This window comes from Natator depressus, chromosome 3 (genome assembly GCF_965152275.1).
Source record: "Natator depressus isolate rNatDep1 chromosome 3, rNatDep2.hap1, whole genome shotgun sequence".
In the NCBI taxonomy this organism is placed as follows: Eukaryota; Metazoa; Chordata; order Testudines; family Cheloniidae; genus Natator; species Natator depressus.
This window is the reverse complement of record NC_134236.1, coordinates 88,413,362-88,428,540: the sequence shown is the minus strand read 5'-3', so window position 1 is coordinate 88,428,540 and position 15,179 is coordinate 88,413,362. Positions and strand designations below refer to the sequence as shown.

Sequence of the window (15,179 nt, the reverse complement as noted above, 5' to 3'; positions counted from 1 at the left end):
ATAACGTCACTATAACAACAATGCTCAATACATCACGAGCCTTCCGAAGACACCCGACATGACAAACTTTACATTGGATGCCACACAATCATTTTACAAGGATGAACATGGGGGTGCTAGGTGTTTCCCCGAGGTACAGAGCATCATACTTTCATTTTAGCAACATCCCTTGTTCCCTTTCCTTTTAGCAGGAGAGTTTTTAGAAAGAAAAAACTTTTGTCTGACAGTCTCTTAGATGGTATTAAAGATGTTGCTGCTGCTAAAACCCAATCCCATTTCCAAAGAAGACAAACCAAGACAAGGGCATACAAAAGGGGCGGGGGGGGGAACAGGAAAGAAGGAAATGCAGTTTTTGTCTCTGTTGATTTTTATGTACAACCTCACTGCTAGAAAAACACAGGCATGGCACACTATCTTATCAGCCACTCCAAGCCCTGGCAAATTTGTGCTAGCATCAAGTTTTTTGGGCTTTGCATTTATTTGCCTTTTTCTGGTCACAAGTTTACAATGGTGTTGCAACATTATAATCTTGCCCAGCTAATTTAGACTTTTATTAGAGGGATAAGAAAGAAAAGAAATAAGGTGGGAAAGGAAAAGGACCTGGAGGGACAGCATGCAGGAGACAGTCTCCCATCCCAGGTGGTGGTCGGGATTCAGTAGGAGGTAATGATGTCCTCTGGGTCCCTGTCTCAACCGCAGTGTTATCACGACATTTCTCAGGATTATGCCAAAGGAGATCCAGGGTCTCAGGAGATTGTGGGGGAGGCAACCATGACGGTGGAACTTGGTCCTTCACCTCTCGTTTTTCAGTTAGTGTCACAATAGTATGCTTCAAAGCCCGCCCCAGCCAAAGTCTCTTTTTGAGGACTCCAGAAGAGAGTAGTGGGCGTTCTCTCATTATTTTGTTCACCAACTAAGCCTAGTTTCCAAGATACCAATTTTTGTTCACTGATTTCTGATTCCACACTTTTCTTGCCTACCAATACTTGAGTTATATCAATAAGCTTTTTTTCGTTTGTACTAATTCAGTCTTTCTATCTTGCTTTTGCACCTTTTCCCATCAACATTTGTTATCAGTTATTGTGACACTTATTCTCTCTTTACAGTTGAGCTCACAATTTGGGTAAATTTGTAGGCCCAGTTATCACAAAATTGGTGGTGATTGGGTGGGGGGGAACGTGGGAAGAGAATTGGCTTGCAAAATGTAGATTCTTACTGGGTGACAGAATGAGGGTAAATGTAGAATGCTTTTGGTGTTGAAGAAATGAATCAAGTGATCTTTGTTTTTACGTTTATTTTCTTTGAACGGATATGATAGCTTCAGTTATTATCATGTTTTTGCTTAGATAGCACAGGAAATAAAATCTTAACTATATTTACATTCTGACTGTTGAATGTCATAGCACTGGCAACTCAAATCACGCCACTTTCTCTTACATCCTTTTTTCACATGTATATGTATGGTTTTTCCAGATATCACCAAAGAGTGTTATACATTGACATTGATATCCATCATGGTGATGGTGTTGAAGAAGCATTTTATACAACGGACCGTGTCATGACAGTATCATTCCATAAATATGGTGAATATTTTCCTGGCACAGGGGACTTAAGGGTAAGGTCAAACATGAATTTATGACTTGATTAAACTAGCTTTTACTTCTCCTTTTCTTGCAAATGTTCATTTTAGTGTTTGGTGATCATTCCTTCTCACAATAATTAAATTTTGGGGGGGAAATGCCATATTCTGTGGAGTACTCAGCTCCCTGACAAATTTTCAGAATTCGCCTGGGAAATCTTTTTTAGCAAATTAACTCAGCCCACATGGAAATGGACAAGCTGCTTACTAAATAGTTGAGATGATTTAAGTCAATTATATTTGAAACTAGACTTTGGGACTTCTTTAGGAAAAAGATGTGTATTTGATGATGGCCTCTGCATTTTCAACCATGTACATACAGTAGGAAAAATAGGTGCTCTGTGCAGATAATGTTCTTTTATGTGGAAAAGGTTCATCTGTCACAATCAATCAAAATTTGGATATTTACAATACAATACTGTGTGTATCTGAAAAATGCCAACTGTGTTGGAAGATATTTCTCATGTTGCTTAGTGTTAATGCTTTGCATTTTTATAGTGCTCTTCATCTAAGGATACCAAAACTCTTCATATATATTAACATATTAAGCCTTGCAACTCCTGTGAGGTTGGTAAATACAGATAGAGAACACAGGCACAGAGATTGTATATTGCCCAAGAGGTCACAGAGTCTATTGCACATCTGGAATTAGGAACCTGATCTCCTGGCTCTGCATGTTCACTTACTTAGAATAGATTAATTTTTTCCCCCTAGGCTTGTTCTAATCTAGAAAATTAGGTCTGTTTAACTGTCAGGGGTGGGAAAAATCCACACCCTTGAGTAGTATAGTTAAGTCGACCAACGTCCCCATGTAGACAGCGCTAGGTCGACGGAAGAATTTCTGTCTTGTTTCTAATGTAAAGTATATACTGTAAAGATGCAAGCATTAACTCTTCTGTTGACCTAGCTACAACCTCTCGGGGAGGTAGGATTACCTATGCTAATGGGAGAATCCCTCCCATTTGCAGAGGTGGTTTCTACAATTGTGTATGATCTGAAAAGGTGTCCCATTTTAACTCTAGAAATGTATGCTGAATACCTCCAGTAGTAAGACTATAGTATATTATTGGCTGTAAACTTTTTAATATGCAGGTTCATTATGGATCAGATTCTTGCTCTCACACCCCAGTGTGTGCTGTGTCACTGACATCAGCTGTGTTTGAGGGGTTAATTGTAACTTTCAAAATTGTAACTTAAAAGTTTTCAGAACTACACAAAATGTTGTTGTGAAAGGTAGGTAGGCACCATTATTTTCTTGCCACCTTTACGATGCCTCCAGGAGATCTTGTTATGTGATGCAACATCACCAGTATTCCCAGGGTGGAGCTGGGAGTAAGAGTTGGTGATTCACAGTGGATATTGTGGAGACTGATAGTTAAATGTTAAGTCACTAATGCGCTGAATGTCCATCTCAGTCTGGCTGTTGGCAGCAATTATGCAGTTCTAGAGTTGCTTGGTTTTGTTAAATTCCTTCTATATCACTTGTTATAGAAATCAGAGGTGCATATTTTTGTGACTTAACTTGACTGGCCACAAGGTGGTACTGTTGATTTAAACAAAAAGCAGCTAAAACAGGATTATTGTAATGGCAAAATGCTATCATTATTTAACAAAGCCAGATTGCTTCTGAAAGCTTGGGTAGTTTGCATTTGTCGGTGAGAAGCCACTTCTCATGAAGTTTCATGGATTCTTTAGCTAGCCACCTTGAAGACAAGAGGATTTAAATGCTTTAGATGGCTGAAATAAAATAAAACAAACAGAAAAGTATCTTCTCTGTTCTTAGTATTTTTATGGTGGACCTTCAGAATGACAAATGATACCTCAACCTCCATCCCACACCATCATAATCACTGCTTGTAAATAGTTTTTTGGAATGAACTGTAATGTATATGGATGCAGATGTTTTCTTAAGAGTTCTCCTCTCGCTATCAGATCCCAATTAGAAAAGAATGTCCGGATTTCACTTTTTCGCTTAAAAGAGCGTATAAGTATAAAAGAGAAGGAAGGCTTAAGGAAGCCCTTTAAAGTAAGAATTAACAAACATTTACCCTTGTCAAGTTCCTTCCCCACTCTGAACTCTAGGGGACCTGAGGATGAAAGACCCCCTAAGCTTATTCTTACCAGCTTAGGTTAAAAACTTCCTCAAGGTACAAACTTTGCCTTGTCCTTGAACCCTATGCTGCCACCACCAAGCATGTTAAACAAAGACCAGGGAAAGAGCCCACTTGGAGACGTCTTGCCCCCAAAATATCCCGCCAAGCCCTACATCCCCGTTCCTGGGGAAGGCTTGATTAAAAATCCTCACCAATTTGCATAGGTGAACGCAGACCCAAACCCTTGGATCTTATAGAACAATGAAAAAGCAATCAGGATCTTAAAAGAAGAATTTTAATTAAAGAGAAAGTAGAAGAATCACCTCTGTAAAAATCAGGGTGGTAAATACCTTACAGGGTAATCAGATTCAAAACATAGAGCATCCCTCTAGGCAAACCCTTAAGTTACAAAAAAACACGCAAACAGGAATATACATTCCATTCAGCACAACTTATTTACCAGCCATTAAACAAAAGGAAATCTAATGCATTTCTAGGTAGATTACTTATTAACAAGTTCTAATACTCCATTCCTGTTCTGTTCCCGGCAAAAGCATCACACAGACAGACAGACCCTTTGTTCCCCCTGCTCCAGCTTTGAAAGTATCTTGTCTCCTCATTGGTCATTTTGGTCAGGTGCCAGCGAGGTTATCTTAGCTTCTTAACTCTTTACAGGTGAAAGGGTTTTGCCTCTGGCCAGGAGGGATTTTATAGTTCTGTATACAGAAAGGTGGTTACCCTTCCCTTTATATTTATGACACCCCTTGAGTCAGGATTCTGTGCTGGAATTGGCTGCCTAGTATATTTCTCTTAGCCCCCACAGGCTGCATCAAAACAGTCAGCTTCTGTTTGTCAATGGGCTCTAGTCAGGTTTTAATTTCCTCTGACATATCCTCTCTAGTTAATTTCCAAAATTGAGGTGGTGTCTCCATGAAACATAGAAGAAGTCTTGTGTCCACCAGAAAGAACATCTTTCTACTTTAGATGCCCTCTCTATAGAGCTGTGCAAATAATTGATTTTTTTGTTTTTGTCTGATATCTGAACAAAAAAATTGAAGAGAAATTTGGTTCATCCAAAACAAAAATGCCAGCAATCAAAATGAAATATTTTGTGTTGAACAAAGTATTTGTCAACCTGAAATATTTTTTTCTAGTTTTTTGTTCAGTTGAGTAAACTGAAATTTTTAACTGCTTTTTTATTAAAAGCAAAGGAAACTTGAAAATGCCATCCACAAAACCACTGAAGGAGGTGTTGCCCCCTTAATACTCAGTAGTTAGGGCACTTACCCAGGATGTGAGAGGCACGGGTTCCAATCCCTGCTCTGCCTGGTGTGTGACAGAGACACGAACCCAGGTCTTCAACCTCCCAAGTGAGTGCTCTAACCACTAGTTGAACAGCTTTAAGGGCAGAGTGAGAGAGACTCATCCCAGAATATCCTATAACTAAGCCGCTTTGTTTTCAGTTTAAATTGATTTTTACTGAAAAATTCCTGGGTTTTACAAAAAGTATTTTTTTTCCTCCAGTTTTCACCCTACTTTTGTATCATTCAAATATATAAAAAATAACATGTTTTATTAGGAAAATACAATACATTGCATGAGTTAAATCTGTATCTATCTGTAGAGAGAGAGAGAGATTACGATAATACATTAGTCTGTATGCATAGCTGCCTGTTGAAGTAAGGCTATGTATTAGTCCAGAACAGAGGTGGGCAAACTGCGGCCCGCGGGCCACATCCGGCCCGCGTGACCATCCTGCCCGGCCCCTGAGCTTCTGGCCCAGGAGTCTCGCCCCTGGCCCGCTGGCGCAACGCTCTGGGCAGCTGGGAAGCACAGTTGCAGAGCCGCAGCCTGACCCAGTGCCCTGGATGGCGCGGCTGTAGCACCAGCAGCCACCGGTGCTCCAGGCAGCATGGTAAGGGGGCAGGGGAGTTGGGGGTGGGGGGCGGGGCGGTCAGAGAGCGGGGAACAGGTGGGTTGGATGGGGCAGGGGTCCCGGGGGGAGCAGTCAGGAAGGAGGGGGGGGTTGGATGGAGCCGCAGGGGGCAGTCGGGGGTGGGGGTCCGGGGTGATCAGGGGACAGGGAGCAGGGGGTGGTGGATGGGGTAGGAGTCCCGGGGGAGCTGTCAGGGGGCAAGAAGTGGGGGGGGGGGGGTCGGATAGGAGGCGGGGGCTGGGCCACGCCAGGCTGTTTGGGGAGACACAGCCTCCCCTAACCGGTGCTCCATACAATTTTGGAAACCCGATGTGGCCCTCAGGCCAAAAAGTTTGCCCACCCCCGGTCTATAAGATACAATAAACAAAAAGAACAGGAGTACTTGTGGCACCTTAGAGACTAACAAATTTATTAGAGCATAAGCTTTCGTGAGCTACAGCTCACTTCATCGGATGCATGGAATGGAACATATAGTAAGATATACACATACATACAGATAAGTTGGAAGTTACCAGACAAACTGTGAGAGGCTAATTAGTTAAGATGAGCTATTATCAGCAGGAGGAAAAAAAAAACTTTTGTAGTGATAATCAAGATGGCCCATTTAGACACCCACGCAAGCTCTGAAGTGCATGCGCATCTGAACGTACTGATGAATCTGATGCCCATCACATACACCTTTCAAGCTGTTAGCAGATAACGGTTTAAAGATTTGATACAAATTTTCATTTTTTTCCCATTTTAGTGTATCAGCATATGTTTCAGAACATGAAGTATTTGAAAGTTTAAAAAAACAAAAACAGGAGAAAAGGATGAAGTTGAGTGTATGCGTTGAAAAGGATGTGGCCTATTATTAAATTTAAATATTTATAAGCTAATAGTTCTGAGTCTACAACAGCAAACCGTTTATTCAAATGAAAAGTTTTATTTGGGGATTGGAGATGTATTGTTTCTTAAACTCAAAGGTGGCATTGTGTTTTGAGTTCTGTTTTAGTTCTTCAGCAAACCACATTGAATGAAATTCAAAGCATTAATCTACTGAATGCTTTTTTCCCCTGTCTTTCCATAAACTCTGATATTTACCCAGAAAAGTTAAGGTTTTTTTGCACTGATTTTCACCCGTTTTTGTTATTGTGGTAATAAACACTGATAAATTCCTGGGGAAAAACTAAATAATATGAAAACTGAAAACAAAGGGCCCTAGCTATAGCTCAGTGGTTGGGGAATTTACCTGCAGTGTGGAAAGACTCAAGTTCCACATCAGGCAAAGTGGGGATTTGAACTGGTCTCCCAATAGCTTGGGTGAATTCTCTAAACACTTGGCTGTTGGGTAAAAGGGGGGACGAGGGAGGAATAGCACTACCTCCTGTTCGGATTGACCCCAAATGTTTTGATGAATAAACTTTGTGTGCAGAAAACTGCTCCCTGCTCTGTTCTCCAGCTTTTTGAATTCCTGAGGCTTCTATTTCAGCCACATCAGTTCCCTTGGGGTTAAGCTTTGGCAACTACTTGAGCTTCTTTTCAACTTGGAGGATGCCTGCATAGACACTCTTGTTTCACAGTGTGCCTTGATAAATCAGTTGAGAATCTACCTAGTGCTGCATATACAGATGCACATATTTGTGACCTAGGCTGATGCAGCTGAAAAAAATGGTAGCTTTTAATATTTCAATGGAAACCAGCATAGGCCTATGAAAATGTTAGTCTGACAGTCACCAAAATGAAAATGTGTGTTTTGGGTGCCATGGACAATATTGTCTAGATGCCTGTATCCTCATAACTATTTATAGAAGTAATTGAACTATTGATTATTTTTTCAGACTTTTTTAACCTGCTTTTTTAGATGATTTGTTCTTGTGACTTAAGTGAGCATCTTACGTGCATGATTATCACTTCAAGCTTAATATTGTAATTTAGGCTTGGGGAAATCAAAAGGGAAATCCATGCTGCTGGTGAAAGAGAGTGGGGGAGGGGTTGAGAATCATTTACCACTGAGAATTCTGAGTTCACCTCGTAGTTTGTGGCTCTTTCTAAAAAATAGGCAGTTTCCACAGGTGACAGATTGCTATTGTACTACCAATAAAACTGCTCAATTCCAAAAAACTGGAAAATACTCAAATTGGCTCACTGTAAAATTTGCCCTATGTGCAGCAACAGTGTTTTCCAATTAACCCAGTAAAATTTGGACCTGGGTCAACATACTTAAAATAACAACTGATTGCTATATTCTGCTCTCCAGTAATTGACCAATGTTAAGCCAGTTACAAATATCCTCTGGCTTATTATGATTTTCAGACCTATTTGTAAACTCCCTTTTATTCTGGAAGCTTTTTACCTCCTTAAATAATTGGAAGCATTTGTTTAGGGGAAAGGAAACATCTATTTCTTGTTGCTCATATCAGTCACTTAATAGACTGTTATGGCACATTTTATATCTCTGTGAATGTATGGCTTATTTTTAAAGGTCTCATTGTTACTCCATGCATCAGCCAACCAGAGGGGTGGGGGATTATTGGTCATGTGGCTGGTTACTCCCTTCCAATGTGCAAGTACAGTTTCTCTTCTGTTTTAAAAGCTTCCATTTTTATGAAGGAACATATAAAGGTACTTTTGCTCTCTTAATCATTACATTTTTAAAAAATCAATGTATTGTGGATGGTACACTTTCTCCATTTTAAGTTTGGCATATACATTTTATGCTTCAGAATGATTTTCTAGAAGAATAGGGAATTAAGCAAGCTGATTTTTTTGTTCTGAATAATAGCACATATTTTAAGACACGTGATTTACTGTGATTTGGTAAGCATTGTCTTCTTTAGTAATAGTATATTTGTCAACTTCCTTTGTAGGACATTGGAGCTGGGAAAGGCAAATACTATGCAGTTAATTTTCCAATGAGAGATGGTATAGATGATGAATCATATGGGCAGATATTCAAGCCAGTGAGTATTGTGTAAACCCTATTTGAAAAGCTGACTGGTTGTTGTGAGGTTGAATTTAAGATTTGCTATTTTATATTGTTTGTTTATAGATCATATCCAAAGTGATGGAGATGTACCAGCCCAGTGCCGTGGTATTGCAGTGTGGAGCAGATTCATTATCTGGTGACAGGTTGGGGTGTTTTAATCTTACTGTCAAAGGTAAACAATAGAGAAAATGCTCACAGATTCACAATAATGCCTGTTAGGTAGAATACATGGGTTTGATTAACTTTTATTTAGGAGAAGGGAGTTTTCATTCTCCAGATCAACCTCTCTCCCTCAAACATATTATTAGATAGTGAAGTTGGCAAGTTAAGTTGGTGGATATTAATTCTGTTCTGGCCACCAGTCCAATTCACTGCCTGTCGTCATAAATGAGACTGGTAGCCAAAGAGAGAGACACGATTGTTTTTCTCTCCCACCCACATCCATTTACTAAAATTAAGCAACTTGCATTTCCACCTTTTCATAACCATTTCTTCTTTAGATTTTGTGCATTATCTTATTCTTCCTAGTCTCATTTCTTCCTTCCTTTTTGTTTTGCTATTGTCTCTTTAGTTCCTTTTGGTTTGGAACTCCTTGGGCTTCCCTCATTTTTCCATAGCTGTGCAGCTCAGTTTTAGATTGTGGGGTAATACACCAAATGTATGATTTCTGCAATCTTATGCTGAATTTAAATTTCTGTAATGTACATAGTCTACAACTGTGGGGTCACTTTGTGATGTGACTAGCTATATTTAACTGTGAATACTTTATCAGGTATGCCAAATTAGCTATCTTCTTGAATTGAGAATATTACTTGCAGCGCTGAATTTTGCTAGTAAACTAAGATGTGCTGTGCCTTACTTGAACATTTGTCCGCATTATTAAATTTCCCAGAACTCCCTTGATTTTAATAATTAAAAAAAAAAGCTTCCTCAATCTCTACAGCTAAAATTATATGTTAGTGTTAGCAAAATGGGGAGGAGAAGTAATGTTCTTTTGATACTTACTGAATTCTGTCAGTATGCTTTTCTAACGAGAGAAAAAAAGTTATATTGACAACTGTTTCATTATGTTAGTGACTACTGTTACATACTTCAAACTTATTTGAATCATCTCAATTTTCTTTAAGGTGACAATTCTTAAAGGTTTAGCTAGATACATACTTAGGAACACAAACTCCCTTGAAAGATGTAAGTCTCTTAGATTTGGGGTTCTCAGCCTTTTCTTTCTGAGGCCCCCCCAACATGCTATAAAAACTCCAAGGCCCAGCGGAGGATGGGAGAACTCGGGGGTGGGTCTGGGGGGGGCCTCGGGCATAGGCATAGTTTGACTTCTTTTGGTGGGGTGGGGCAGATCCCTGGTAGGGAATAGCACCTCCAACCTCTGACTCACCTCAGCAGGCCACCCCGCCTATTGGGGCTTTTTGGAGTGGGGGGAGAGCAACCAAAAGTTATAACTCAAACTGGGGGAGCGCAGCTCAAAGAGTTTGAAAACTGCTGAGGGTGCTGGCAGGAGGTAGCTAGGGGCTGTGTTCAGGGGGTAGCTCAGGGTGCTGGCAGGAGGTAGCTCAGGGTGCAGGAAGAGGGGTAGCTGGGAGTGTGTGCAGGCAGGGGGGTTGCTAGGGGCTGTGTGCTGGCAGGGTCCCCCCACTTGTAGTCGCTGCTCCATGAGGACTCTGTCAGCCTTGGAGCTGAGTCCCCCTGCCTGGGTGGCTATTATTGGCTGCACGAGCAGTCAAAGGGAGCTGAAGAGCAGCTACAACCCCAGGAGACAGGGGACTGCCATTGCTGCCCACTCCAGGCACCCGCCAGAGCAGCAGTGCCAGAGCAGCTCTGCACTGCCCAGCTCCAGTTTCCAACCTCCGACCTGGCCAGGGGTTTGGTGGAGAGAAGGTGGGTGGGGGATGGAGCTGCCCCTGGAACTGGCTCTCTCTGGGTAAGGTACTGTAGTTTGCGGGGAGGGGCATTGCCCATTGGGTTTGGGGCTTCTGCCCCATGGGAGCACTGGGGCTTCAGCCCTGCAGCTCCTGGCTTTAGCCCCGTGGGGAGCACCGAGGTTCGAGCTCCACGGTGGCACTGGATCTTTGGGCTCCAAGATTCAGCTCCTAGCTTCAGCCCTATGAGGGCGCCAGGGCTCAGGGCTTTAGCCCTATGGAGGGCACTGGGCTCCTTCCCCCCCCCCCCCCAAAAAAAAAAAAAAGCTCTGCAGCAGACCCCTGATTGAGAACCATTATCTTAGATGCTTTTGAAAATCCCACCCCAACTGACTTATCTAAGTTCACACATGAAGTTTTTAGGAGAGCTGGAAATTGAGCCCACATCTCCCAGTTCCCAGTCCAATACCCTAACCACAAGACTATCCTCAAAGTAATCACTGAGTGAAGGCCAGATCCTGAACTGTGATATGCTCCATTCTGTGACATTCTAGCAGCACTAAAGATCTAGAAAGTAGCTGTTTCTCCCTAGATGGAGATTTTGTCCCCATAACTGATGTTCTCTCACTGCCATATGGCTCGTTGGGAATGTAATCAGCTAGTATACTCCAGAGCCGCTCAACGGCTGCTCTGAAGTGTGCTGGGGTCAATATGGAACCAGGGAGGATCACGTAGGTGCAGCCTGCTCCTTTCTGGCTCCTGCTCTGCGCTGATCCAAGAATCTGGCCCTAGATTTGTCCTTGCATGCCTATATGAGTTATAAAAAAGACAACTTTTTGGAAAAGAGAGAATTGCGAAGGTGTTAATGCGAAGTAGGAGAAAATGTTAAGATGGAAATATTGTGCCACAGGTTCTGTCCATTTCTCATTTACCAATTCTGACACTGTTTTTGTTCAAATGAGATTAATTCAGCTGAGAGCTAAAAGTGCTGTACTGAAGTTTTAATTCTAGCACCCTTTCATTTTAATTCGGTTCATCTGATTTTTTGACGAGAAATTAATAGTGTTTTTTTTTTTTAATTTGCTCTTTAATCTTTTTGGTAGGTCATGCTAAATGTGTGGAGGTTGTAAAAACTTTTAACTTGCCACTGCTGATGCTAGGAGGAGGAGGATATACTATTCGTAATGTTGCTCGATGTTGGACATATGAGACTGCTGTTGCCTTAGACTGTGAAATTCCTAATGGTAAATATTAATTCTGAAATATATTCTTCTGTCTAAACTCTCATAAGAATTGTGAAGTTGCTTTCTATCACATATTATCGGAACTAAACTTACTCTTAAACTTTATTAGTTCAGTTCATTGTGGATGGGTAGCAAATAAATTTTTCATCACCTAAAATCCAGCATCCCTTAGGAACTTAATGTAGTTCTGGTATGTGCAACTTTGTTTTAATCTCTTAGACCTTGAGTCTGATACTTTGTCAACAGGGGTATGCATACCCCTGGGGGTATGCAGAGGTCTTCCAGGGAGTACGTCAACTCATCTAGATATCTGCCTAGTTTTACAACAGGCTACATGAAAATCACAAGTGAAGTCAGTACAAACTAAAATTTCATACAGACTATGAGTTGTTTATACTGCTCTATATACTGTACACTGAAATGTAAGTACTATATTTATATTCAATTGATTGATAATGATATGGTAAAAATAATACTCATAGACTTTAAGGTCAGAAGGACTATTGTGATCGTCTAGTTTGACCTCGTGCACAACGCAGGCCACAGAATCTCACCCACCCACTCCTGTAACAAACCTCTAACCTCTGTCTGAATTATTGAAGTCCTCCAATCATGGCTTAAAGACTCTGAGGTGCAGAGAATCCTCCAGCAAGTGACCCATGCCCCATGCTGCAGAGGAAGGCAAAAACCCCCCAGGACCTCTGCCAATGTGCCCTGGAGAAAACTTCCTTCACGACCCCAAATATGGCGATCAGCTAAACCCTGGGCATGTGGGCAAGACTCACCAGCCAGACACCAGAGTTACACTCTGTAGTAACTCGGATCCCGCCCAATCTGAAATCCAGTCACAGGCCATTGGGCATATCTACTGCTAATAGTTGAACAGCAATTAATTTCCAGAATTGGGCTATCCCATCGTATCATCTCTTCCATAAACTTATCAAGCTTAGTCTTGAAGCCAGATATGTCTTTTGCCCCCTCTGGTTCCCTTGGAAGGCTGTTCCAGAACTTCACTCCTCTGATGGTTAAAAACCTTTGTCTAATTTCAAGTCTAAACTTCCTGATGGCCAGTTTATATCCATTTCTTCATGTGTCCACATTGGTACTGAGCTTAAATAATTCTTCTCCCTCTGTTGTATTTATCCCTCTGATATATTTATAGAGAGCAATCATATCTTCCCTCAGCCTTCTTTTGGTTTGGCTAAACAAGCCAAGCTCTTTGAGTCTCCTTTCATAAGACAGGTTTTCCATTTCTTAGATCATCCTAAGTCCTTCTCTGTACCTGTTCTGGTTTGAATTCATCTTTCTTAAACATGGGAAACCAGAACTGCACATAATATTCCAGATGAGGTCTCACCAGTGCCTTGTGTAACTGTATTAACGCCTCCTTATCTCTACTGGAAATACCTGATGCATCCCAAGACCACATTAGCTTTTTTCATGGCCACATCATTGGCGGCTCATAGTCATCCTGTGATCAACCAATACTCTGAGGTCCTTCTCCTCCTCTGTTACTTCCAAGTGATGCGTTCCCAATTTATAAAATGAGAAAGTAAGCAATTTTTCAATAATAGTGTGCTGTGACACTTGTATTTTTATGTCTGATTTTGTAAGCAAGTGGTTTTTAAGTGAAACTTGGGGGTACCCAAGACATATCAGACTCCTAAAAGGGGTACAGTAATCTGGAAAGGTTGAGAGCCACTGGTGTAAACAAATATGCTGTTTTTCACTTTTGTTAAATGAAGCTACCTTTGACCTTAAACCATAAATGTCTTGATTGCAACTTTTCCATTGTACCCATATTAGGGACTTTACTGTTGGTATTGATTTTTCATGGAAGGCACTCAGATACAGGTGATGGGCAGCTGTATAAAACCCTGAAATAGACACCCCAGAAGTTTCAACCGTCTTTACTTGGGCCAGTGTATCTTTCAGACCACATTTGGAATGGCTAATAGTAAAATTATTTGTTGGCTTGGTCGTTTGCCTTTTTCCTCTGTTTTTGGAAAGTTTTGCTAATTCCAACATTTTTCTTACTAGACATTTTATGCTAGATTCTCTCATCTCTGTTCACTGACAGAGACAGTAGAATTACTCTTGACTTAGTTATTCCTGAAAGAAGATTCTGTCCTGCATCTTCTGAAGCCTCCAGGAAACACACTTTACATCCTACTCTTCCTCTGTGTCATCCTCTGTAACTCAAAACCAATTGAAGGAACAGAGTGATTACTGTTTTCTACCTTTTGAGATTTTTTTTGTTGTATTGTCTTGGCGTGTGAAGTGATCCCATTCAGCCAATATAGGCAATGCATTCTTCCTTCACATTGCTCTTAGCTTTTTTTGTTGGTATTTGTAGTCCTCAGGTTCTTTTCACCTCAGATTTTTCTATGCAGAATAATGCTTTTCTAAACGCTGTAATAGTGAATCTTTTTCCTTTCGGTAAAAAAGGTAGTACCACTACAGAAGATATATGCAACCTTACCCACACTATCGGAAGAGTTAAAGGAATGATCCATGTACACTCAGCTCTGAGGTCCTTTCACAGATTCTAAGAGGCTAACAAGTCTAAAATGCATCCTATCCACAATCTCCTTCAATCTTGTCCTTAAAAAGACTTGCTTTCTCCCCTCAAGCTTCCCAAACATGCCCCTCATGCCCCTCTGTCCCCTTTCTACGCAAACAGAAACAATTGATTTCAGTGCTTTTCATTCTTAAGTGTTCTGTGTTTCATTCTCTGCTGACTCTCGTTGCCCAGACAACAGTGATTCTTAGGCTGTGGGGTTGTAGTTTCATTGTCTGGCCATGCTGGAAGAAAAACAGAAGGCAAGGGATGTGGTTTAATTAGGCTGCAACTTTATTCACTTAAAATATCTGGGAGTACCGAAAAATAAGCTGTACAGTGCAGGTCATAATAATTTTCTTAATCATTTCTGCATAAGCCTCAGCCTGGTCCCAGCTGCCCTCCCTTGTCAGAGGATTAAAGGGGCGAGAGCAGGAGGGGGATTTGGTCCTTGCTGTAACATGTAGGAACTCCAGCCCTGACCTTAGCTCCCTTAAGGGATGCTTTCCTTTACATCCTTTTCCACTCCCTTTTATACAAAGATTGTACCCCTTCCATAACAAGTGCCTGCACTGGACATGTGCAAGTTATGCTTGGCTACCTCCCCCAGCCTCTGGCAGGTTCCTAGATATTCACTGATTCCTTCCTTAATATTGGACAAAAATAAATCTGCCTCCCAATTGGATAGGTGTACCCCATCCTCCCTGAATAACATGGGTGACCAGTAAGATATGTCCAGATGTGGAATAACCAAGGGGGCATGTTTATGTGTGAATTTAGCCACCTTCCTATTTACACTCCTCCTGGTCTTATTCACCCTTGGAGGCTTCACTGCTCCCTATTATGCCCTGCACCCAATACGTCAGAC

General features: G+C 41.3%; 1 protein-coding gene across 1 annotated transcript in view; it reads left to right on the top strand.

The window, feature by feature from the left end:
* Positions 1-15,179, top strand: part of HDAC2 (histone deacetylase 2) — a 55,070-nt gene that overhangs the window by 23,409 nt on the left and 16,482 nt on the right. The window contains exons 6-9 of the mRNA XM_074948268.1: positions 1,474-1,615; positions 8,518-8,610; positions 8,700-8,808; positions 11,611-11,751. Coding sequence (XP_074804369.1) covers positions 1,474-1,615; positions 8,518-8,610; positions 8,700-8,808; positions 11,611-11,751 — 485 coding nt within the window. The remainder of the gene's footprint in view (positions 1-1,473; positions 1,616-8,517; positions 8,611-8,699; positions 8,809-11,610; positions 11,752-15,179) is intronic.